This window comes from Micromesistius poutassou, assembly GCF_964030765.1.
Source record: "Micromesistius poutassou genome assembly, chromosome: 13".
NCBI classification, from domain to species: Eukaryota; Metazoa; Chordata; class Actinopteri; order Gadiformes; family Gadidae; genus Micromesistius; species Micromesistius poutassou.
Genome location: NC_140283.1, coordinates 16813904 through 16839241, shown reverse-complemented (window position 1 = coordinate 16839241; position 25338 = coordinate 16813904). Strand labels below are relative to the sequence as shown.

Genomic DNA, 25338 nt, shown 5'->3' with positions numbered 1-25338 from the left:
ACGGAGGATCCCCCCGCGCATCGGCCCGTAGCGGGGGTGATCTGGTGGAGGGCGGAGGAAAGGAGGGGGGGGTGGGGAGAGGAAAGGAGAGAGAGGAGAGAGCGCTCAAAAGACGAAGGAGAGGAGGGGCGGGAGGAGGAACGGAGAGGAATCCGGACAGCCGAGGGGAAAAGTCGTCTTGATGAAAAGTGAAAGCGAGATAAGGCGCGGGGGCGTTTCAAGTGCACGCCGGCGCCCAGACGGAGCCTGCTGATCAAACACACGTCTGCCGCTTCCCAACGCGGGGAGAGAAAGAAACAAAACTAATGAAAAACGGCATTCCTTGACTGTGTTGCCTCGCTGCTCCTGCGCTCGCGCTCGCGCTCGCGTTTGATTACGCGTGTTGACGGTGACATTGCCAGGGAGGGCCTGCCTATGAATTAGCTTCTAATCAGTGACATTGAGCTCCCAACCATCTCACCGCTGGGGAACATGAATGGGAGGAACGCGGCGAGGGAGAAGGCGCCCCGCTTCAGTCACGTTGTGAGACACGAACGGGAGCCCCCCAGTTCGGGCGTCGACCGCTTCAGATCTACCTAGCTTATCGCCAAGGACATCGGCCCCTTCCCTGCTCATTAGAACGACGCGTACGCATCGTACCGGGGGGGGGGGGGGAGGGGGGGCAGCTGGTGGTGGTGGTGGGGGAGGATGAGAGCATTACTCACGTCAGTGATCTGGGGGTCCGGGCACTGTTCGGACCGCTGGCTGCACAAGTTCTCGTAGACGCAGGACTTTGTGCGCCCGCACCACACGCAGCGGTACTTGGGGTCCGAGTTCTTGCACAGGCTGCAGTCCTGCCGGCCGTTGGAGCAGTTGTAGAGGGTCACTGCGTGGTCAGGGAGGCGGGGGTGGAGGTGTCAGTGCCGGTTATGGGGGTGGCGGTGGTGGTGATGGATGTGATGATGGCGACGGTGATGGTTGAGGTGGAAGTGGGGGTGGTGGTGGTGATGACGGAGGTTGGTGGTGGAGGTGGAGGTGGTGACGGAGGTTGGTGGTGGAGGTGGTGATGGTGGTGGTGGTGGTGGTGGTGATGGTGGTGGTGGTGGGGGTGATGATGATGGAGGAGGTGGTGATGGTGGTGGGGGTGATGATGAAGGCAGCGGTGGTGATGTTGGTGTAAGGGAGAAAGAGAAAACGATGATAATTATAATTATTGAGTATTCCGCGAGTCTTTATGACAACATTCGTCGTGAGCTTAAAGTTCATTGTGAACAAAACATGCATTTACAAGCCTAACAACACGCGTGTTGTATTCAATTATATTAAATTGTATAAGTGAAAAGTAAGGATGCCAGAGTTAGTTTTTGTCTGAGTTTGTTGTTGTTCAAACCGAGCGAGGGACACAAAGGTAATTAGACATTTGATGAACACTGCGTGTTGTATCTGCGCTCAGATGTTGTTGTGGGAGAAAGTGTGTTGTCACCGACCGCTGGGTGGTCTAAATTAATGTAGCCATTACCAATCTACTCTCATTACAGTTTTCAATTTGAGATCAAAGCGTTCTTCCTCCATTGTAGCTTCACACAGAGACACACACACACACACACACACACACACACACACATACACTGCCACAGACACACACACACACACACACACACACACAGACCCCCCCCCCCAACACACACACAAAGAAAGACACGCACTCATGCACACACACACACACACACACACACACACACACACACACACACATATATATATACATATAAACACAGAACAATTGCATTGTGTAAGCTAGGCTATTAATATGTGCAAGCATACCGTTCAGCGTGCTGTCTATCTTTTTTCCAGACTCCTTGTCCTTCACGTAGAACAGAACGTTGGTCTCCTGTGATTTATCGTAGGAAAACTACAGAACGGACACAAGGAAAATGAATTATTGATACAGAATACGGTGATTAATGACAGTCTCCTCGAAAATATACAGAATCTCTGGCACAGAGAGCCAACAGCCCACGCCTTCGAAAAAAAAAAAAAGAGAAAAGAAGCATCCTGCGTTTGGCAGACGTTCAAGTGTAGAAAAAAAACACAGTGGAAAATATCATCGCTCGGGGCTAGGCAACTGCTTTAGTTTTCCCCACCACAAAGAATCTTAACAATTCAATCGGTTCCGGGGAGTAAAGCCCGACCAATAGATGGGGCTAGAGAACACCAAAGGTACCTCCACACTGCCTCCCGGGGGGGTTTGATAGGCATAAACCGAGAGGATCGACTGTTAAACCCCAGACCTGCCTGTGCTTTAGTTTTAGGGTCCCCAGACCTTTAGGGCTAGGAGGCTGAATTGTAATTGGACCCTCCTGCAGCTCAACACTGGAACGTTCCACCCCCACATGTCAATCAGGGTAAAAACAACTAATAGCGTTGTACACAGAGGAATCATGAACCAGACTGCTCAATCACAAAGCGCTGTCATTTAAGGGCATTACGCCGGGAATTTGAATGCCCTAAATAGATTCAAAGCTCTTATATAACAAAACTGTCAATGCTGTCAAAGTATTTCCATAATAACACAATTCAGTTCTGACTGATGGAACATTAACTGTCAGAATCAAATCTGCTCGCCTGACTCCACCTTCACCACCGCCACTACCACCACCACCACCACCACTGCCCCCACCACCACCATGTCTGTCTGACCAACTGTCAAATAAAACCTCCAGCACCACTTCCACGGTGAAACCCAGACTGGTCCATCCTGGCCTGTTTTTATAACACCTCTGCATTTTTCTTCCAGTGTCCAGTTATTATGCATACAGCGCTGCACCGTTAAAAAACCCGCCGCTTCAAACCGCCTAAATTACAATTCTCTCAGTGCGTTGCATTCATTCATTCGCTCCAAACCGTAAAGAAAGTCATTGACTTTCATTCAGTAACCTCCGGTCCCTCGGCGTTTGAATTGCGAGCTAAAAACTCGTTTGGAGAAGAGAAGCTGGCCGCATTCCTGGTTGTGGTGCTGTTAGTGTGAGCGTTCAGACGTAGTCTAAACAGCGTCGAGGCAGACAGTGCAACGCCATCAGAGAGTGGGATGATCCGCTTAAGCACATAAGGTCCTCGGAGACCAGGAAAGACAGGTATATACAAACTCTTTCAAATAAATGATACACCAAAATGACACCGCTTCGGTTCCCAGATAAGCTACTTGGCGTGGCTGCCGTAAAAACGCACGCACGTACACACAGCCTGATATTCTACCATACATGCACGAGGATAAGTCAAAACCCAGTGCACAACGATGAAAACCTTACAGTTCAGTGGAGAATCAAGTACGGCATATAAATTGGAATATTCCGGTCTAACTCCCTCACGCTTGGCGGGGGGGGGGGGGTTATATGTAGATTCAATAGCTCACATTATCAAAGTAACTAGAGGAACTAGGTTTGTTCATTAGCATTAAGATCCAGACTCACCTCAAAGCCATCGAAGCTGTAGAACGGGCCCACCCCCGACGTGACCTCTTCCTCCGCGCTACGCATCAGCTCAGTTCCTATCGTAAAGGCTCTTCCCTGGGGGGCCAGACGAAAAAACACACAATGGGGGGGGAGAGAGAGAGCGGGAGAGAGAGAGAGAGAGAGAGAGAGAGCGAGAGAGACGGAGAGAGAGAGAGAGAGAGACAGAGAGAGACAGAGAGAAAGAGAGAGAGAGAGACAGAGAGAGAGAGATAGAGACAGAGAGAGAGGGAGAGAGAGGGACAGAGAGAGAGGGAGAGAGGGACAGAGAGAAAGAGAAGGAGAGGGAGCGAGAGAAAAAAGAGAGAGAGAGAGAGAGAGAGAAGAGTTGATTTGCGACTTATTAAAAAGGGGACTTCTATCTCCCTTCCAGCACCCTAGGGAGGCCCCAAGACTCCGCACACCTTAAACCTTAAAAGGAACGACAAAAGACGTCCAAGGAGAGAATTCATTTTGCCCCGGAGGTTTGTTCTCCTCTCTTGCTCACTCTTTTGAGCATGATGCAAACGGATCCTCGCTGGAGATTAGATTGAGTGCCGAGCGGCGGTGGCGAGGGGTTGTGTGTGTACCTGGTACTGGTCAAGGTTGATCCCCTCAAAGCCGATGACGGTCCGGAAGCCCACGGGGATGAGCACGGGGTCCGGGTTCTCGAAGCGGGGGCACCGCAGGTCCTGGGGGAGACACGGCGCCATCGCAGAGATCACAAAAAGCTGGCTGCCACCCCGCGACATTTACATTTTAAAATATGGGAGCCACTTAAGGGAGACACTCAACCAGGGCGCGGAGATAAGTGCAGCGCTCTGCGGAAATCTGCTGACTTGTAAATTGCGGTCAGCCGACCAAGAACAAGCTGGTGGCGGCTGATATATGATTTCCGGATTATTGGATAAACTCTCTGCTCTTTTTGTATAAACACAACCAAATATGAAATGTCTTATTCGCCGCAAAATGTATGGTCCTTTTGAAAGGGACATTTGAATATAAATAGTGAGTTTCTAACTGCGGCTGGTTCATTGGAGGTTACTATAGAAAACGAGTCTTTCACCATTTAGTAGACACTTATTTTTTGCGACATACGGTGGATTATCTTCAATGAAATGTAAACAACCAGACATTGGGCTTCCTGCTCGAGGACACCCAAAGGTAAAACCCCCCGCGGACATCCGGGTGGGATTCGAACCCAGAACCTGTGGACTGGGAGTCGAGTACTCGTGACGCGTGACTGACCTGCCGCTGTTTGATGATGTGGGGTCCGTTCACGGTGTCGTTGGTGTCACTGCAGGTGTGGTCGCGGGCGTTCCACTGACACCCCCAGGGGCTGACCACGCACGACATGCACCTAGCACGCAAACCACAGGTTTACATCAGCACGGTACACCGTTTACCGTGGACTCGTTTAACATTAGAGACGCCAGACAGAGTTGGAAGTGTTTTGAGATTTTGGAAGTATCCGACCGAAGAAATCCCACCCCTCCCCTCACCCACATCACACAACGACATGATTGGGTGGTCTCATTAAGGCCGGCGACAGCCACAGATACTGGATTTATTCATTTTTATGTCAGAGCATTGATTAATTGCCTGCGTTGAGGATGAAAACAGATTTGCAGCAAATATGCCAAAAAAATATTGTCAAATATATATTTGGCTAATTTAAAAGGAACTACATGTGAAAACTCCCTTCGGCGTGTATTCTGAAAGAGCAGGTAGGGGTTAGTAGGCAACTTACTCAAGGATGCCTACTACAGGTAGACTGAGGCTATCGGGGGTTTGAACCCAAAACCCTCGAGCTGGTAGTCCCTCACAAGACCTCAAAACATGCTTTTAGAGTCAAACACATTCCCAGTCAAATAAACAAGAGGAAGTGAGGAAAACAAAATGAACAAAACATGCAAACTCATCATAGAGCGTCGGGCCACAGAATCCCTGTTGCCGGCATTTAAATGGATCTTGGCAACCTCTCCTAAACAAAGCTCGTTCATCAAACATTCCTCCGGATTGAAAAAATAATAAATACGCGCGCAGGAAGCCAGCGCAGATCGACTTTCATCTTTTGATTAATGAAAAGGAAACTCAGGCAATTTCCCAGCTTGGTAAATGAAAAGGAGGCAGAGAACACTGCAAGAGGTGCATTCCTTCCTCGTCGTCAGTCACGCATCACAATTTATACACAGACACCTTCGCCGCACAATTCATTTGAATGAAGGTTGTCTGCTGGAGCTTTGATTGGGTTTGTGTCGCGCTCGGGTCTCACGGATGAGGGGAGGACGAGCGGGGGAGAGCGAGGACGAGCGGGGGAGAGCAAGGACGAGTGGGGGAGAGCGAGCCGAGCCATACTCACGGCGTGTTTTCAGCTTTCCTCACGGTGGCCGAGCAGTTGTAGAATTTGAACTCTCTGGTGGCCAGCTCTACCGTGTCGTTGACGAAGATCTTGACCGGCACGGCTACAAAATCTGATGGCAGAGAGAGGGAGAGAGAGAGAGAGGGAGAGAGAGAGAGAGAGAGAGAGCGAGAGAGAGAGCGAGAGCGAGAGAGAGAAACAGAGACCGAGAGAGGGAGAGAGTCAAAGGAGAGAGAGAGGGAAAGAGAGAGAAAGAGGTTTAAATGGAGGTCAAACCAAACACTTCTAACAGTTTCAGTGGCACCCCCACTTGAGTGAGCGAATCACATGGGGTGACCTCACCCTCCTACAAAAACACTCCCTTGCACAACTATTTGACAACAAATCAGTCTGAGTTTTTGAGGAATTTAGGATATTCACTTCAGGTTGAGCACACCACAGACCGTCAGATCGTCTCCTTGAGAAAATGTATCCTTAAGTAATACGACTGCAATTAGCAATACAAGAACATATGTTTTTAATTAAGTGTTAGGAAATTGGCCTTGACTGGTCTTGAAAATGTATCATAGCTTTGCAATCATTTGCCCAAAATGATGAAATAACTATTTATCGTCATACTGCTGAAGCTATATAGCTATACCTTTGCTTAACTACCATCTTGTGAGGCTCCATGTGGATTCTGTCTTAACAAGTTGTCTAGCGAGCTCACACATTCAGACAGGTGTAAATCAAGATTGCCCGACTCAATTCTGATCAAGTGTTCCCTGGCAGGGAACACTTAAACGTTAATGGCTATCGGATGAGTTTCACTTGTGAAGTCAATATTGCAACAACAATTGCCGTGGACTTTCAGCGTAAAGAAACAGTCTCACATAAGGGGTAGGGAACCCACTAGAAACGACAGTGTAGTCATGACAAATATTGACGGCAACAATGTCATTACAGATAACCAAACAAAGTGACAAACACACAGGTCCACACAGCGCTACTCTAACACAAATTTCGAAGAATTTTGTCAGTCATTTGAGAGTGCGGGCCTTATTCACAGAGCTGCCATCTTGGTTCCTAACGCCAGCAGGGTGAGGGAACTCAACACCGCGGTTCACTTTCCTCTCCCTTCTGGTGTTTAGAACCGAGACGGCCGCCAGGGGAAGAAGGCCAATCGGGTGGCGGTGGCGGTGCCCACCTTGGTCTTCGGGCGTGGCCGGTATGTGCGCGGGGTCTGGGAGGTCACAGGTGACCTGGCCCGTCTCGGACATGGAGCCCTTGCTCCTGAAGTCCTCCTGGAAGACGCAGCGCAGGCGGTCCGCCGCGGAGATGGTGGGGAGGGAAGGGATGTTGATCTCCACCTACACACACACACACACACACACACATGGAGATGAGTGAATACAGCGCAATCGAATAATACAAATCATATTTTAGCATCTTCAATTGAAACTCTGACCTTGTTACCTGGCCACACATATGGGCCACATCATTTGATTTCAATTTAATCGTTTTGTTTTTTTTAGGCTCCATCATTTTAAACTTAACTGCTATTTTCACTTGCTTTCATAAAGAGCTTGTAAACAGATGATATATTTTTGAATTGACTGATTTCTGTCAGAGTGGTAGTGTTGGCCATGTTATCAAGGAGTATTTGACAGAAAAAGCTTGCATGTAATATGACTACAGTCAGAGTATGATCCAGCCTTATTCCAGAGTTCAGACTTCACTGGACTGATAGAATTAAGGGTATGGGTGATGGTGGTGGGGGGGTGAGCAGGGAGGTGGAGGAGGAAGGAGGTCAGAGAGGAGGAGGAGGAGGAGGAGGAGGGAGGAGGAGGCGTAGGGGGAGGAGGGCTTGAGAAATGTGTAATGGCTGAGTGGTAAGCACGGCCAAGTGGCTGATAATAGTCAGTTAGAAGCCAGTTTGGAGTCATCTGGTCGGATCAATATGGAGCCAAAGACAGAGAGCCCTGGAGTGCTGCTACACAATGGAAGGCGCTTTATTATCCTTGCTGTGTGTGTGTGTGTGTGAGTGTGTATATATGTGTCCTAATTTATGTGTATATGTGTGTATATGTGTGTGTGTGTGTGTGTGTGTCTCTGATTGTTTTTTGTCCGAATGTATGTGTTTGTGTGCGTGTGTGTGCGTGTGTGTGTATGTGTGTGTGTGTGTGTGTGTGCGTGTGCGTGCGTGTGTATGTCCGAATGTGTTTTTGTCCGAATGTCTCTGTGCGCGTGTGCGTGTGTACGCCTACATGCGTTTACGTTTAAGTGTGTCTTGATGTGTGTGTTTGTGTGCGTCCAAATGTGTGCACCGACGTGTGTGTGTGTGTGCGTGTGTGCGTGACGGGGCTGTGAACATGGGCGTGTGCGTGTGCCAATGAAAAGACAAAGAGGAGAGTGATGGATGAAGAGAGACGAAAACTGAAAGGAAGGGTCCTGTAATGAGACTAGTGTGATGAAGAACGGGGGGGGGATGGGAGGGGGAGAGAGGAGGGGGGGGGGGGGGGGGCGAGGCTACCTGCTGAGTCTTGTGACAGGAGAGGTTGGGGGGGGAGAAGGAGAGGATTTTCACACACTCCCTCCTGGGGCTCCAGAGCCAGCCGTTCCTCTCCTCCGCCCTGCGGCACTCGGAACGCCGCGTGCACCTTCACACAAGAGACCAGAGACCGCCGTTCAGCCGCCGATCCTTTCATGTCAGCCCGCCACACCGTCACCGCGAGGTCGTGCGCACACACACACACACACGCGCGCGCATTTGTACGCGCACACGCACTCATCACCCACACACACAATCACGCTACACGCCACCAGCCAAACACAAATCTGCAATGATCCTGTCGATGTCAACTGGAAGAGGGTGCCGTTGACACTGCCAGGGTTGTGGGTTCGAGTTTTTTCGTTCTTGTTGTTGTGAATTTAAACCGTGTATTGGTTTCTGGTTCAAGGTAATAAAGCAGGGAAGAGTGGATGAAAGAGGGCACGGAAGAGACATAAATATATATATATAAAGACATGAGTTTGATCCCTGCAACATCAATTTGTGCCCAACAGCCTCATGTCAGGCGTCTTGTTGGGTGAGCAGAAATCGATGGGATTTCAGCCGGCGCTCATCACAATTCATTGTGGCTCAAGTGTCACCTGAAAGGCTGAACGCGGGGTCGGCGTGTGAATCTCAATAAGGTTCTTAAGTCTTTAAGAGAGCACTTTTTCTTTCCACATTGCTTGCGTGGAAGCCAAGGGACCTTCAGCTAATGGGAATGTACTCCTGCTACTACTTGTACAACATTCACACGGACAATTATATTTTATGTTTCATTATAATATTCATATTATATCGGCGTGGTGTTCTCGCCAAAGCTATTCGACCCCTGGTGGGTAATTTGCTTCTCCCGCAATTCCCTTTCAACGCCCTGTGTTTTCCGAGGATGAATGTGCGAGTCCCGCAGCAGCACAAGGACTAAGGGAGAGATGTATGTGTGCTGTTAAATGATACTGTAAATGTTACTGTTAAAATCCTGCCAAGCCCACAACAGACCGGCATAAATATACAGGGACTCACTGCGTGAAACGACAAAGAGGAATATTTGAATACCGGTGAAACCCAACAGAAGTAAGAATGATCGACACAACAAGGCAAAGTGGAACGGGGAGAAGTCGTAACTTCAGCGTCCTTTTTTTTCGTGAGGCATGGTGATGATTATGATTTTTATTTAGTGTAAGGAAAGCGATGACACGATAATTCTAGTTCTTTCTGGCTCATCCCTGAGGGCGGATCACCGTAAAACACAATAAGACGCCCCCAGGGTTGGAAGCGTCGGATAAATATGCGGTGGTTGGAGTAAATTACACCGCAAACCACCTTCACCACCATCATCCCCACAAACAAGTGAAATTCCCTCCGGCTACACACACACACACACACACACACACACACACACAGACGCAGACACACACACACACACACGTAGACACACATAGACACAAACACAAACACACACACACACACACGTACACAGGCACAAATGGCCTCAATGTGATCTATATGGTGTACAGAAGGGTGATGCTCAGGCACTGTTTCATTGCTCACCTTCCTGTGGCCCCCAGTGTTTATGCATTTCCCCTCTGTGTGTGAGTTTTATGTGAGTATACAATATGTATGACTGGTGTAGTTAGTGAGTGTTTCCGTGAGTGTGTTTCCGTGAGTGTGTATTTGTGTGTATGTGTGTGTGTGTGTGTGTGTGTGTGTGAGCATTTGTTTGTGTTTGCGTATGTATGTGCATGTGCATAGTGCATAGTATGTGCATAGTTCTTAACTGGATGATTGCTTGATCATGTTGCCTTTGCTCTGTAGAGTATGTATGTAATTAACATGTAACAATGCTTGTATTTGTTGTTTTTGTTTTTTTGTATGGTTTTTCTCTTTCCTTTCTTTCTATTTTAATTGTTCTATCTTTTCAAAAGACACCTGTGGACAAGTGTTGCGAATTAGCACATGTGCTAAAACACTCAAACAATGCATCTGGTTTGTCCAATGTAATTGCTATGTCCACATCAAATAAACATTAATAATAATGTATGTGTTTGCGTTTGCGTGCATCCGTCCTCGTGTGCGCATGCGTGTGTGCTTGTGTGCGGTGGGTGTGACATGCGGCAGACCCCCTACCTGCCCTCCAGGACACACCAGCCGCAGTAGGGGTCCTTCAGATCTATACAGGACTGGCAGTCCGTCTTCAGGTTGCACGTCTGCACCGGCACCCTGGTGATCTGAAGTAACCCCACACAAATCAAATGCTTAGCACACTACGCTCGTCTCCACACGGCGGCCCGCGGACTGTGGAGACGAAATGATAGAGGTGTGATTCTGGTAATAGCTGCTTTGTATGTGAGCTCGCCAGTTGACATTGTTGAAGCCACTCTCCTCCCTGTTTAACGTAAATGGATGGACTCACAGCATTGTTCGCTTCGCCTGCAGTTATATGGACACACTTATCCCTGTGATCTTTCAGTCTTTGAAATTCCTGTTGCATCTACTTTGTACTTTGTAGAATTGCGGGCTGCGTCTGCGTCTGCATCCTTTACAATAAGCCGTGCTGGAAGTAAACAACTACTCAATGTTTGTCTAGAAGGTCAGACTTAAACTCGTCGCCAACACTGGAACAAGTGGAGCCACAATGTACAGTGACATCAGATTCTCTATTTAACAAACGTCATTTCTTATACATTGTCGTCGTCGTCGTCAGAGGCAGATGCGACACTCGTCCCTCTCAGTCAGAACACATACATTGTGTCAGTGGAGCGAACCGCCTGTTTGCTTCTGACCTACAGGGTTCCAGCAGACCTTCTTCATTAGGCTCTCCCATTAACGGCAGCATCTGTGTCGGTGCCTTGCATCTCCTGTTAAATGCCAATTACTAATGCCAATTAAAGTAAATATTTTAACCACGCAAAGGTCATCGCATGCCCGTGTTTAATGCCGCGAATGGTGGGATGCTGATATCCCTCAGAGGGGACTGGGATGGGAGGGTTTATTGATTGAAATTGAAAGAACAGTCATTTATTTCATGCTTCACACGTCTAAAGCAAAAAGTGGTGGTAGAAAAAAGGGGGACGCAAATGGCTAATGGCATATGTCTATTGCTTATTTCTAAATCAAATGACTCTATTGGGCACTTCAGAAAGTGCACTTAATACATGACCACGATAAAAGAGACCGTTGACCTGTGACCTGACAGGACTGCACTGACTTTTGGCACACATCTCGAATAAGTGAGAATATGTGCACAGAAAAACCCACACAGTCTTTCCCTCATGTTTCAGAAGGTTGGCTAAACGATTTAGTGCCAACTGCGATGCCGCACAGAGCAGACGCACCTTTTTCTCAGTGGTGATGTAAAGGTAGTCCTCTCCATGGTCGAAGAAGAGGTTCTTGTTCACCCGTTCTCCCGCGGTTAGTCCTGGGCTCTTGCCAAAGACTTCAGATGTGGCTTTCAGGTGGGCCTGGAGGGTTTGGTAAAACATACAATCAAATCACAACGTTGTCTGTGGAACGTGTGGAACACGTTGTCTGTGTATCCTAAAGTAACCCGTCGGAGGAGAGTTAAGCGCTTTGCACAGTCGCGTATTGCCCGCCCGTACGCAATTTCCCGTACGAGTTCACGCCCACTATCGTGCTGCAAGCATATATAGTTGCAGATCTGAGACACGCCAGTACGTGCAGTCTTCTCCTGAACAGAGCATTCTCACCTGTGCTTAAATAATAGTTGATGGGACAGTAATTATAGATTCTATAGCCAGTATGATCACCAGACTCTCTCACCCTTGTAATCGAGAGTGGCGTAGTCAATATTAAATCTGCTATTACGGAGGCCACATTACATTACAATAGTTGATGGGCCAGTAGTTATAGATTCTATAGCCAGTATGATCACCAGACACATACCACCTGTGCTTAGAGAACTTTTTTGTAATCGTTGAAAAAAAATAGTCACATCGGATCTGATATCATCGGATCCGTATCATACAGACTCCTGTAGAGGCGCACTTGCTCAGCAACTCTTCCTTCGAAATCATCCATTCTTGCTCTCTGTGGTTTTTCCGGTCTGTCTGTCCGCTCGTACGCCAAGTGACAAAAATCGTGCGGATCCGAGTCATCAGACGCGCCTTGAAAAAGGACGGTGCGACAGCCCATGCGCGGGACACGTGACCGCAATTTTGCCTGATGCGCGGCTCGTGCGTTCTCTCATGCGCGACTGTGCAGCGCGCTTTACACAGGGCCCATTACAGTTGCCTATAGCACAGAATGGCGGAGTAGATAGTCGGTTAGGTGTTTGACTACTTACGGCAACTTTCGAATATGTGACCAAGCAAGGTGTTCTTTTGTAAGTTGCTGAGTGCGAGAGTTTCTTCAATCACTATATACACTGTCACACTCCGCCGCAACTGCACTAAAGTTCGAATGTAGAAGTCTCTTTTTCAATATGGGCTGTTTGACTCCCATCGATGGGCAAACCTTTCGATGGTTCCACGTTCACGCAACGCAATGACCACGCAGACGCCTGCTCTTTATATTTGCTAGCTTCTAAGAGCCTAAACAGTGAATTGTCAAAGGGCAGAGTGGAGTCTTACCTTGGAGACCTCGCCCTGGTCGTTTCCCAAGAAGGCGATGGTGTGGTCGTTTTCCACAGCGATGGCCACAGCCGTCAGCAAGCCCCTGACCTCCATGTACTGACCCTTCAGACCAAACTCAGGCTTACTGGCCAGAGGAGAAGGCAAGAAGTCTTCACCACACTTTGCCATTGTATCTGACTAAAAGGAAAGAAAAAAAACATTTCTATTCACAGTACTTTCAAATACATGGTTACTTATAACTCTGTACTGAACCGATTACGCACTGTACTTATGCTAATGCAGCCCCAGCACCAAAGGTATAAGTAGTGTATGAAAGAGCCATAAAGGAGTAATATGGACCAATTGACACAAGCAACATCACCCTTGAACAAATTATTGGAACCGCATAAATGGGATTCTCAAAATGCCATTTTTACTAATACTTTTTTACCACCACTTACAATGCTCTGTACTTTTGTCAAACGGTTGCATTTGAGTTGTTTGTTGTTGTTGCCAACACAACAATGGAGCACTTACAGCAATCGGGGTTTTACAGAACTCGTCCCTCTTGGACGAGTAGGGGATGTCCACCGCTGGCTTCCCACCGATTGTCCCCATCTCGAAGTAGCAGGCGTTGATGATGTCCTGCAGACCCACATTTATGGCTTTCAGCGGGTACATGCAGAGGGCCGAGTTGGAGTCGCCGTCCTCGTCTGGCGAACTGGCCACCATGAACAGCACCTTCTCCATGTGGTTGACCTTACTGTTCTGGCCCGACTCCGTCAAGCTCTGGGCCAGCTCCTTGCCAGGAATGGCCACGTACGCGGCCTGCACCTTGCTGTAGCGGTTCCCCGGGCCGCAGCTCAGCATCAGCTCCGTGTGGGAGTAGTAGTTGTTGTCCGACTCGCAGATGCGCGACACGTACGTCAGGTTCTTGTTGTCCGTCCCGTCCCGCGTCCTGGAGAACAGGAAGTAGACGAAGCCGTCGTCCTTGAAGGCGTGACGGAAGTCGTGCTGGTGCTTGGGCGCGAAGGGCGCCGTCTGCACGGCCGAGGCCTCCACGATGCTCTCGAACACCACCCACTCGCGCCAGTCCTCCAGGATGCGGGTGCTGATGAGCTTGGTGCTGTCCTGCCGCCCGTAGCCCTTGCCCACCACGAAGACGCTGAACTCGTCCGGGGTGTCCTTCAGGTGGTACGTGGACATGACGCCCACCACGTTGACGTTGTCCTCGATGCTGGCCACGTAGGTCTTCTCGCCCTTGCTGTCGCTGTAGTACAGCTGCTGCTCCACGTTGGTCAGGTTGAGCAGCGAGCAGATGCCCTTGTAGCGGCTGCCGCAGACGATGAGAGAGCCGTTGGTCGGGTGGACCAGCAGCAGCTTGTTGAGGTTGGGCATGAGTCTGGTGTCCTGGCAGGCCGAGGGCGGAGGGGTGCAGGTCCGGGAGTCCAGCTTGGGGCCCGTCTCGGTGCGCGCCTCCTGGTTGAGGGCGGGCCCCAGCTGGAAGATGGCGTTGACGGCACCGAGGTAGATGCGGCCGCTGCCCGGGTCCTGCACCACATTGTTGATGGGCGTCTCGGTGGTGAAGGACAGCTGGGGGACCTTTTGGGTCTCCTGCTCGCCCCGTGACACCGACAGGCAGATGGGAAGGAGGAAGGGGAGGAGGAGGGAAAGCCGGCTTGCCATCTCTGTAATGGGGAGAAAGAAAAGAGCAATTTTATAAACACTGTACTCTGGGAGGGACGCTTATAGTCATTGACACGTATCTCTGGAATGTATTTTTTGAACCACAGGGATTTTTTACAGCGGAGGTCATTATCAGGAATAGGATTTTGATGCATGAACACAGAACTATCTCACAGGGGAGTATTTTGTACTGGGCTTATGTCTGGTTTTAGTGGGAATTTGTTGCCTTGATGAAAGTAGAACATAAGGATCAAAACTACATTTTTAATAGGTGTGCTATCGTCCCTTTGATAGCACACCTGTTTAAATGTACTTTTGATCGTCTAACTTTTATTTAAGGGTGAAACCGTCGTTTGCGCTTCACTTGAACCAACTCGACATTGGGAAGGAAAGATTAAGCGGAGGAGAAAGATTCATGCCAAGAACAAAATCGCAAATCGCAAGACCCAGAAGCTCATGTGAGGCGTGGCCAGATGCCAGCCTCATTTTCTTCTTGGCACTACCCAAAATGTAAAAAATAAACATGTTACTCCGAGGCATGAAAAGCCATAAGTTATAATATCATTGCCTAAAATGGTCACCATGCGCATGTTTGTGTGTTTGTGTTCACGCTCACTGACCTCAGAATTCGGTGCAGTGTATGCCTAGTCACTTTGGATAAAAGTGTCTGGCAGAATAGTCATCACAGTCAAAAGGTCAAATAGGTCAGACACAGAGAATTTTAACAGACACTACCTTTTTGTAGTAGCTCCCCTATCTCTCTCACACAGACATACACACACACACACCCCCCAGATTTTTGGTTGGCTATTTCTGCTGCCCCATTCTTCCTTTCTATAAAAACCCATTATGCTGGGCGAAGTGTGCATCCTGCCCTTTTTAATTCATACCTTGCATGATGCCATTAAAACTGAAATGACACAGTTAAATAAATCCCTGGCGGTGCTTGTCCGGTCGTGGGAGTGTTGTGGTCATTTTCTTTTTTATTGTTTCATCTAATAGCGTTTAATGGGGGAGAGAAAAGGGCAAACACTGCCGCGGCCACCAAATTTAACCAACAACGCCCAACAACTTTAAACCTTTAAAACGTCATTATCATGTTGGACCTTTCGCCAAAGGCATTTTTCCACATTGACGCACTTGTCTTTTACAGGCTCAGATGTAACACCAGAAAGCGGACATCTTTTGTCTATCTACTGAGTAAGAGGACCCGGGGGCCCGTTCTAGCTAATGCTAAAATCGTAGCATTTGAAGAGCTTCATTGGCGCCGCCTTGGATGAGTTGGAAAGCCTTGAAAGAAACAACAAAGCAAGCTCCCTTACACCACCTCCTGGGTTAGTGTGACCTTAATGTGAACTTTACCAGGAACCAGAGGACGCCAGGAATGCACACGTAACACTTTTCACCATTTCATTCAATCAAACGCTTTTAGCCAAAGCAACTTACAGTGAATTCTGATACGTGAAGGAACCTATTGTAAGCCATCCTAGTGCAAGGCATCCTAGTGCACTAGGATGGCCTCCAGGTAGGCTGTGGAAACCGGGAACCCAGTGCCTTATGACCGGGAGTCAACCAATTGAATCCGCTACAAACTCAACCACGTTTCTTAGTGCATTAGCCAAACAAGAGAAATGACAGGTTTTAAAATAAGGGCGACAATGGTTCAAAGGGTAGAGCAGGTCACCTGGCAATTGTAACCAGGAGGCGGTTAAGTGTCCAGAGGTTTCCATGAGCGACGCACTTGACCCCAGCGGGTCCAGAGGATGGCGGTCGCTGGTTAGCTGCCTAGTATGGTGATTTCACACCATCAAGGCATGATTGCTCCCTGTGTGTGTGGGTGGGTGAATGACTTAATTGCTTAGTTGCTGAGTTGCTGAGTTGCTGGACAATAAAGTGGCTTTTGTTTGATACAGTTACCAGCCAAACAATCAAACGGCATAAATGGAAGTCTGTGTTTGAGACATATTGTGGTCTCCTTTTGTTAAACCAGAGGGTCAGTTGTGCGAACAATCAATGGTTGCATTTTTCGCCGCCACATTTTTATAAAACACATAGCAGCAAATCAATTCTCACATATGGGTTGCAGTACTTTGGAAAACCTGAGGTCCACTGTACTCAAATTTCACTTCAAAGAGGGCTTCACTTCATTCATGCAAATCCTACAAGCCACCTCCGGAATGCGAGAAGAAAAACCCGCTACACACTTCCCTCAGATTCTGCTTTGTGGGTCAATAGAGCCGGAAAAAACCCATCCTGTACGCATTTCAAAGGAAGTTCGTCCTCTATGGAGAACCCTCTCCCCTCTCTCTCTCTCTCTCTCTCTCTCTCTCTCTCTCTCTCTCTCTCTCTCTCTGTACCTCCATCACTCACTCCATCCGCTCTGCCGTGGTCTCGTAATCCACAAGGCTGGAATTAGGAGCGGCTTCAAAGAGTAGGCGGGCGTCAGACTGAGTGCGAGACCAGTTGGAACGTACCCCCGGGTGCGTTCCACCTGCTCTCGCCGCAAACAGTCTTAAACCAGTCCCAGACGCCTTCCCTTTTCCTACCCCTCGCCACGTCCACCACGCACGCTAGGGGCCCTCTGGGGGCCCCCCATGAGTGGAGGCAGCCCAAACACACGGCTCACTCTGAGGATGTATTATCAGAGACACTCGCCAAATGTATGTACGTGTAAATAGGAGCCAGCGCTGCCGGCGGCACATTCCGGCACACACAGACATTCACATACACACACACACACACACACACACACACACACACACACACACACACATATCCATTCACACAGACACACACACACACACACGCACACACACACACACAGTCACACACATACACACACTCAGTCACACACACGCCTAATGAGGCCCCCAATGGCCAGGATAAATAATAGTGAAATAACAGCAGGGGTTAATGAAGCGCAACTAAAAAATGGCGGGCCATTGATGAAATTAAAATCGTTGTCCCCTTATAGATGGGCTTGGCCTTATCTCAATGCACAGTTGAAGGAGTAATTCATCTGCCTGTACCATTCTCTTTTTCTGTCTCTCTATCTGTCTCTCTCTCTGTCTCTCTATCTGTCTCTCTCTCTGTGATTACCTGGTTCATGTGGCCCAAACACACGGTCGTATTACCCAATTGCACACACACACACACACACACACACACACACACACACACACACACACACACACACACACACACACACACACACACACACACACACACACACACACACACACACACACACACCCTGTGTCATAAAGGAGGGGAAATATTTCCACAGAGGTGCCAGGCACAGACTTGAGGAGGAGGTGAGCATGTGGAGGTGTGCCTGTTGACTGGTTTGGTCTCTCGCCCTGCCATAAACCTACTCACTCACACACACACACACACACACACACACACACACACACACACACACACACCCCTGGCTGACAGCTACAGTACAATATCTTCAAGCCTCTTCCCCGACCCGTAAGGACATGTCTGGATAGGGAAAAAGCAGCTCTCAGCAGAGGGAAAATGAAATGTAATTGAAAAATGGCAGGTGTGTGCCTGGACACATAGATTTGGACGCGTTTTAGAAAAGAGAGAGAGAGAGAGAGAGGAGAGACGCCCCTGTGTGTGTATGTGTGTGTGAGGGTATACACGTGTGTGTGTGTGTGTGTGTGTGTGTATGTGTGTGTGCGTGTGTGTGTGTGTCTAAACATGCACGGCACGTGCATCATGCCCGCAGTTTGAAATGCTGACAGAGACTAATCCCCCGTTCTGACCACACACAGAGAGCCCTCCTCCAGCCTCCCAGCACTGGTTGGGGGTTGGGGGGGGGTCAGCCCTGCCTGGCTGACCACATGCTAGTCCACCAATCTCTTGAACAGCACCCCACTCACATACACACACACACAAACACACAACCACACATAATCACATACACAACCACACACACACACACCCTCCACCTCGTCTCCAGCACCGCATCCAACAGGATCAAGTGTGAGTTTGAGGGAGGGGTGTGTGCGTGTGTTTGTGAGTGTGTGACAGTGTGGTACAACGATTAGATCTCACACACACACACACACACACACACACAGCAATACTCTGACAACTGCTGATTTGGCCGTTTATTTTTTCTCTTAAAAGCCGGCAAGAGTGCTCCTTGGCCTCATTAGAATCTGATATGTAGAGTAAAGCCAAGCGATAAATAAACACATACAAAAATAGGGAAAATGACACCCCCCACCCACAAAGACATAATAGGATATTACCCCAAACGGACGGCCCTTCGCATTCAGCAATTTTCATATCGCGCGACGTCCGTTGACAGATGTCGCCTTCTGACAGTGATGGGGGCGGCGGTGGTGGGTGGGGGTGGGGTGATGGTGCTGAGGGGTGGGTAGGAGCGCAATGTCTTCATATCAGAGCTGTTTCCCGTTCCCGCTCGCTGATAGAAGCGAGGAGGCATTAAATTGGTTCCATGTCAACCGTAGGAGCCCCCTCCCTCCCTCCCTCCCTCCCTCCCGCTGCTTGTGACTGGCTGGGCGGGAGCTGAGCAGGATGTGGATGGGGCGAGGGGGTGAAGGGATGTTGTGGTTAGTGCTCAATTGTCAAACTACCCCCCACCCACCCCCACCATCACCACCCAATCTCCCTCCAGCTCCATCTCCTAAAAGCACTGGCTGTGCTTGCTCCTTGCGATAACAGTTTGCGTAAGGGGGAAAGACGCCGTAAGTACAGTTTAAAAAAAGCGGGAAGCATTTTCTTGTCCATCAAACCCCCCCCCCCCCCCCGCCATCTCAACTCTGCCTTTCCAGAGAGCAAATGGCGGAGAACGTTCCTGTGAACTGTGAACACGGGAGCGTGTAAATGACTAAGTCTTTGGGATGTCTTTCATGCGTCGCAATTCACGGTGTCACCGCACCTGTTGGTCTAGTGGCCGGGGATGTGAGCGAGTGAGTGGATGGGTGGGTGGGTGGGTGAACGGGTGAGTGAGTGAGTGAGTGAGTGAGTGAGTGAGTGCACGAGTCAGTGAGTGAGTGAGTGAGTGAGTGGATGGGTGGGTGGGTGGGTGAATGGGTGAGTGAGTGAGTGAGTGAGTGAGTGAGTCAGTGAATGAGTGAGTGAGTGAGTGAGTGCACGAGTCAGTGAGTCAGTGAGTCAGTGAATGAGTGTGTGGGTGCGTGCGTGCGTTGCCTTGTCAGACTGAAGAAAGGGGCTCCGTTTTTTTGACAGAGAGGGCCGGCCCCAGTATCCATATGAACGATTACCTCGCTGTTGTCAAGAGTTGTCAGTTCATTTGTTTGGGTCCCGCTTCACCCTCAGCCCGCGTCCAGAGCAGACTGTTGATTGGCCGCTGTGTGCCACAGTGGGAGGAGCCCCAGCGGAGGCCCAGCATCCCCACCAAGGAACAGAACTCATCGGAGACGGATGCCTTGTGGCTAGCGAGCTACCTCGCTCATGTTGAGGCTTCCTTCTATAGTCAGCTTCTGGGAGTGAGCAGGGTATGAGTGTGTGTGTGTGTGTGTGTGTGTGTGTGCGTGTGAGTGAGAGTGTGTATGTGTGCGTATGTGTGGCTAAAGTGTGTGTCTGTGTGTGTGTGTGTGTACGTGTGTGTATGTGTGGCTAAAGTGTGTGTATGTGTGACTAAAGTGTACGTGTATGTGTGCATAAAGTGTGTGTGTGTGTGTGTGTGTGTGTGTGTGTGTGTGTGTGTGTGTGTGTGTGTGTATGTGTGTGTGTGCGGAGGGTGGTGGGGGGCGGGGGCACATTAATGTGTGTGCAATTTTGATTTAGGAATGTGAGTGAATTTAATGTGTGTGTGTGTGTGGAGGATTTTAATGTGTGTATTTAAGGGGGTAGTAGCAGAAGTCCCCAGGCTGAGACATGCACACACACGGAATTCTTCGGGGCTCAGAGCTCTCCTTCATTAGAACTGATAGTCTGTTTGTGTGTGTGTTCAGCGCTCCGCTGGCCCTCTCAGGGCCCCTGCTATCTGCCTCCTGCCAGCTGGACAGTTGTGTGGGCACACACACACACACACACACACACACACACACACACACACACACAGACACCGTTTTTCAAGTACAAATGCTAAAAATGAGTATACACAACCCTCTACCATACAACAGCAACCCAAACACACACACACACACACACACACACACACACACACACACACACACACACACACACACACACACACACACACAAACACCTTTTTCGGCACACACCTTCCCCCAAACGTCTCTCTTGATTTCCCTCACACAGAAAAACACAAACACGCCCTCTCAACCCCTCCAATTCCCCATATGGGCTGCCTCCTTTCCTGGGTACCACAACGCTAATGAGCCAATCCCTCCACCACACCCCAAGCCAGCCAGCCAGCTCCCTCCACCCCCTTAACCTGGCTGTGGATCGCCGGGGGGGGGGGGGCCAGCCCGGCCCGGCCCCCGTTTGCAGTGTTGTGGACACAGCTGGCGCAGGCAGGGGACCTGATTAAACTGGCTGGCCCCGAGTCAAACAGCCACCTTCAGGAGCCAGCCACCCCCCCCCCCCCCCCCCACCAGCCCCACCACCAGCACCACCCCCTCCCCCCCATCACCACCATCATCGGGGCCCCCAGCCGCAGCACCTACACCACCGGGCCCAGATGCTCACCGATACCCACACACACAGATCCGTGGTTCAATCAAATATTGACATGCATGGTGAACGCCCGCAAAACGCTCCCGTCGGCTCTCCCACACAAACATGTTTTAGATCAGCCGTCTATTTATATATCTCTGCGCTCTGGACGAGCTGTCTGGAGAGCTACTGGTGGAAGAGTCAGTGATCTGCAGATAGGTGTTGGGAGGATAACTGCTCATCCAACAGCGCCCGCCGTCGAAACCTGACGACGCACACACACACACACACACACACTATACGTTCCCAGACTAGTTATTATCAGCCGATATACTGCGTGGAGCGTTACGGAGGGAGGCGTCATGAGACATCAAATGAAAGAATGAGCGGCAATAAAGGTAACAACTGTCTGGTTGATCCGTGGCTATCGGTGTGAATAGGTGCTATGCCGTCGCACATTAGGCCCGGGGTAAACATCCTAGACTCCCTCTGTGCCCCGTAAACTGCTCCGCGTAGGTTTCAGCGCCTAGCCACCGCCGCCGCGGCTAGAATAATCAGGCGGGCGGGCCCCGGCGGTTGGGGATTCGGAAGGAATCAATTACACACTTTATTGGTTCTAATGATTTCACTTCACAGGCATAAAGCCAATGAGCCGTGAAGGTATCTGGTAACGTGGTTTAGTCCCGGTGCCCCCCCCCCCCCCCCCCCCCTGCTGGGTCTCTCAAGGAGAAACACCGATCCCCTCTGTGATTAACTGCAACACTGGCCGCCGCCGCCACCCACATGCTGCATGACTGGGCCGCACATCGTCCACGCCGTGTATCAGCAGTGAGAGGGGCCTTCAAAGACTCACCTTGTGAGTCCCCCCTAACACCCCCCCCCCCCCACACCCCCCACATACTTGTGTTTACACTGGCCCCGGGCCGAACTCGTCTCCCTCGCTCCCGGGTAGATCTCGCCTTGTAAGGAGGTGGTCCATTATGTGCAAATGTCACAGCGGAGGGAGACACAGAGAGAGAGCGAGATCTTGTGCCATGTCCGAGCTTGTTAGAGCCGAACGAGAGAGAGAGAGAGAGAGAGAGAGAGAGAGAGAGAGGGGGCAGGGAAAGGGAGAGAGGGAGAGAGAGGGGGAGAGAGAGAGAGGTATAGTAGGAGAGAGAGAGAGAGAGAGAGGGAGGGATAGTAGGAGAGAGAGAGAGGGATAGTATGAGAGAGAGAGAGAGAGAGAGAGAGAGAGAGAGAGAGAGGCAAGACACGTTGTAATGACGAGTTCCACTCCGACATGTTGTTTATAATACCTATGGTTTGGAGATGGAAGCCTGCTTGCGGTGGGATGCCATTTCCTGGCCGTTATAAAATAATAGCTTTGGGTCCTGTATCATTCAAGCAGTTTGGTGATGACAAATGGCCCTGCGTTAATGGCCCATAGATTAGCTTTGCCATCCTCAGCATATGAAGAAAAGGTCAGGTTTGGAGCTAACATGGGGATAGCTCAAAGAGTTGTGGTGGGGGGGGGGGGCGGAGGGTGAAAGAAAATGAAAGAAAAAATAGCTCATTAAATGGCTTCCGCTAGGAAGGAGTAATTTCCACTGGTCATGCAGAAGGAAACAGATTAAGCCACTTTTAATTAGTGGGACGATGGGAGCTTATCGCACGACCCTTTGATGGAGAGAAAGTTCACGTAGAACCGTGAACCAGACACTCCAACAAAAAAAAAGGGGACTTTCTTTTACCCTCTGTATCACATTCATGTTACTGACTCTGCTTACAACCCCACCGTCCCACAATCACATGAAGGCACAATGGACACGCACGCACGCGCGCGCACACACGCGCACACCATGCCCGAAGCATTCATTAATTCAATTCTCTAGTTGTTTTCTTCTTCTCGGTTTACGGACGGGATGATGATTATGCGATTCTGATGGCTCCTTGGAGCAAAATGATCCTCAATTACGCAAAGCCGCAGGAAGGGTTGAAACGCGGACCAACTGAAGACTTTCTCCTGGCTGTAGTGGGCCCTTGCTCCTGGTCACACACTCAGTCAGTCGCCATGGCAATCGTTCAGTGTGGGTACCGCTTCCAGTGGAAGGGGCATTATTGTCCTTGCTCTGCTCCCCCCTCCCCCCCCCCCTTTTTGTTGTATGCACTGGGACAAAACTACTGTGTTCACCTCTTCCTCTTCCTCCTCCAACTCCCCCTCCTCCCCCTCCTCCTCCCCCCTCCATCACACGATTCCCTGACTCCCGACTCGCAAGCTCCATCCGTCCTCCATCAAGCCTCTCCTGTTGCCAGAGGTGATGGTGGTGGGTAGCGGTGGGAGATGCTAAGCAGGGCCTGACTAATGGCTAAACAAACACCATTATCAGCCCTCTGTAGCACAGCACTGAGCGACAGGAGTACACCCCCCCCCCCCACCCTCCTCATTCCCCCCTGAGCAGCTGAGGCTTCAGTTTAATCTCTGATAGCCCTGCTCTGCCAGCGGCTGCTCTGGCCTGGCCAGGGCTGGGGCGGGACCGTCGAGCCGCTAATGAGCAGCTAAGTACGGAGACATAGACACCCCGGAGGGGCGCTCTCAGAGGAAGCGCTTAGCGGTAGCGCAGTAGCCCCGTCAGTGTGTTAGCGCGCGCGCGTGGAAGAGCGCGTTCCAACGCGGCTAAGCGCACGGAATAATGGAGGAGGGCCGAGCAGTGTGTCAACGATGCTAATGGACTTGACTGGCTCCATTATTGTTTCTTCTGAATGGGCAACCGAAATGTTGTTTAATCCCCACAAATAAACCACAAACATGATGATCTAGTATAGTGTGTTTGTGGGCCAAATTAAGACCCAGCCTCTTAATTTATTCGTTCAAGGTTTCATCGGTCGCTTCATGTTCCTTGGTCTTTGAAGGTGACTGTACTAGTGGATCTGGGGTGCCCCCTGCTCCCTGCAAACCCAGGGGCAACGTCGAGCTCAAAGGAGCCTTCAGACTCGCTGCCAGGGAAACTCTGTCAGGGCCATGAGTGGGTAATGAGCAAGGTACCGCCCTACAGACCTCCTGATAAGACCACTGATTAGCTCACACGATGGGGTGCCGCAAGGTGTGAGGGAGAGAGATGAGAGGGTGTGTTTGTGTGGGTGTTTATGTATAGGGTTACAGTATACAGTGTATATATATATATATATATATATATATATATATATATATAGACCTACATAAACACCCACCCAAACACACCCTTTCAACTCTCTCCCTCACACCGTGTGTGTCCCGACCATGTGAGGTGATCTGTGGCATATATATATATATATATATATATATATATATATGTGCACAAAACAAAATGAATTTAAAAGCATACACATATGTCCATTGCACCCTAAGGGATCAATCTTCCATGTTTCAATTGCCTTTGCATGCACTACGATTCATGTTCACATAAAACACACACACACACACACACACACACACACACACACACACACACACACACACACACACACACACACACACACACACACACACACACACACACACACACACACACACAATCAATCAAGCGTGAGCCAGCCAGCCAGCCACTCAATGAGAGTGGGTGATTAAGTCCAGGGAGAACACGCATGACCTTTCCCTCTGCGTATCCACTCCTCCTCTTGCACGTGTGAGCTTATGTGTGTGTGGGTTAATGTGTGTGTACATGGGTGAGGTAAAGTGTGTGCGTGTGTTTGTGCGTCTGCATGTGTGTGAGTTGATGTGTGTGTGTGTGTGTGTGTGTGTGTGTGTACCTTTGTGAGGGTGTGTGTTTGGGACTTAATGTGTGTGCACCTGTGTCGGTGTGTGTTTGTATATGTGTGTGCATGTGGTCATGTGTGTATGTGACAATGTGTGTGTGCATGTGTGTGTGCGCGTACGTTTTCATACGGGTCTGTGGCAGTGATGTTTCTCATATGAAATGTCAGCGCCTTAAATGAGACGGCCAGACATTGGATAATAAAAGATAAAGAGAAGAGGAGATTGTATTTGTGTGCCACTGAGAGAGAGAGTGCGAGAGAGAGAGAGAGAGAGAGAGAGAGCGAGAGAGCAAAAAAGAGAGAGCGAGAGCGAAAGAGAAA

The 25338-nt window shown here is 49.7% G+C and overlaps 1 protein-coding gene across 1 annotated transcript in view; it reads right to left on the bottom strand.

Moving 5' to 3' along the window:
* plxnb2b (plexin b2b) overlaps positions 1-25338 on the bottom strand; it is a 118151-nt gene that overhangs the window by 18685 nt on the left and 74128 nt on the right. The window contains exons 3-16 of the mRNA XM_084477164.1: positions 13468-14618; positions 12949-13128; positions 11695-11820; positions 10487-10587; positions 8342-8468; positions 7016-7178; positions 5830-5941; positions 4716-4827; positions 4058-4159; positions 3450-3545; positions 1804-1891; positions 705-865; positions 461-509; positions 3-41 (exon numbers count right to left, since the gene is read on the bottom strand). Coding sequence (XP_084333290.1) covers positions 3-41; positions 461-509; positions 705-865; positions 1804-1891; positions 3450-3545; positions 4058-4159; positions 4716-4827; positions 5830-5941; positions 7016-7178; positions 8342-8468; positions 10487-10587; positions 11695-11820; positions 12949-13128; positions 13468-14616 — 2605 coding nt within the window. The 5' untranslated portion in view covers positions 14617-14618. The remainder of the gene's footprint in view (positions 1-2; positions 42-460; positions 510-704; positions 866-1803; positions 1892-3449; positions 3546-4057; positions 4160-4715; positions 4828-5829; positions 5942-7015; positions 7179-8341; positions 8469-10486; positions 10588-11694; positions 11821-12948; positions 13129-13467; positions 14619-25338) is intronic.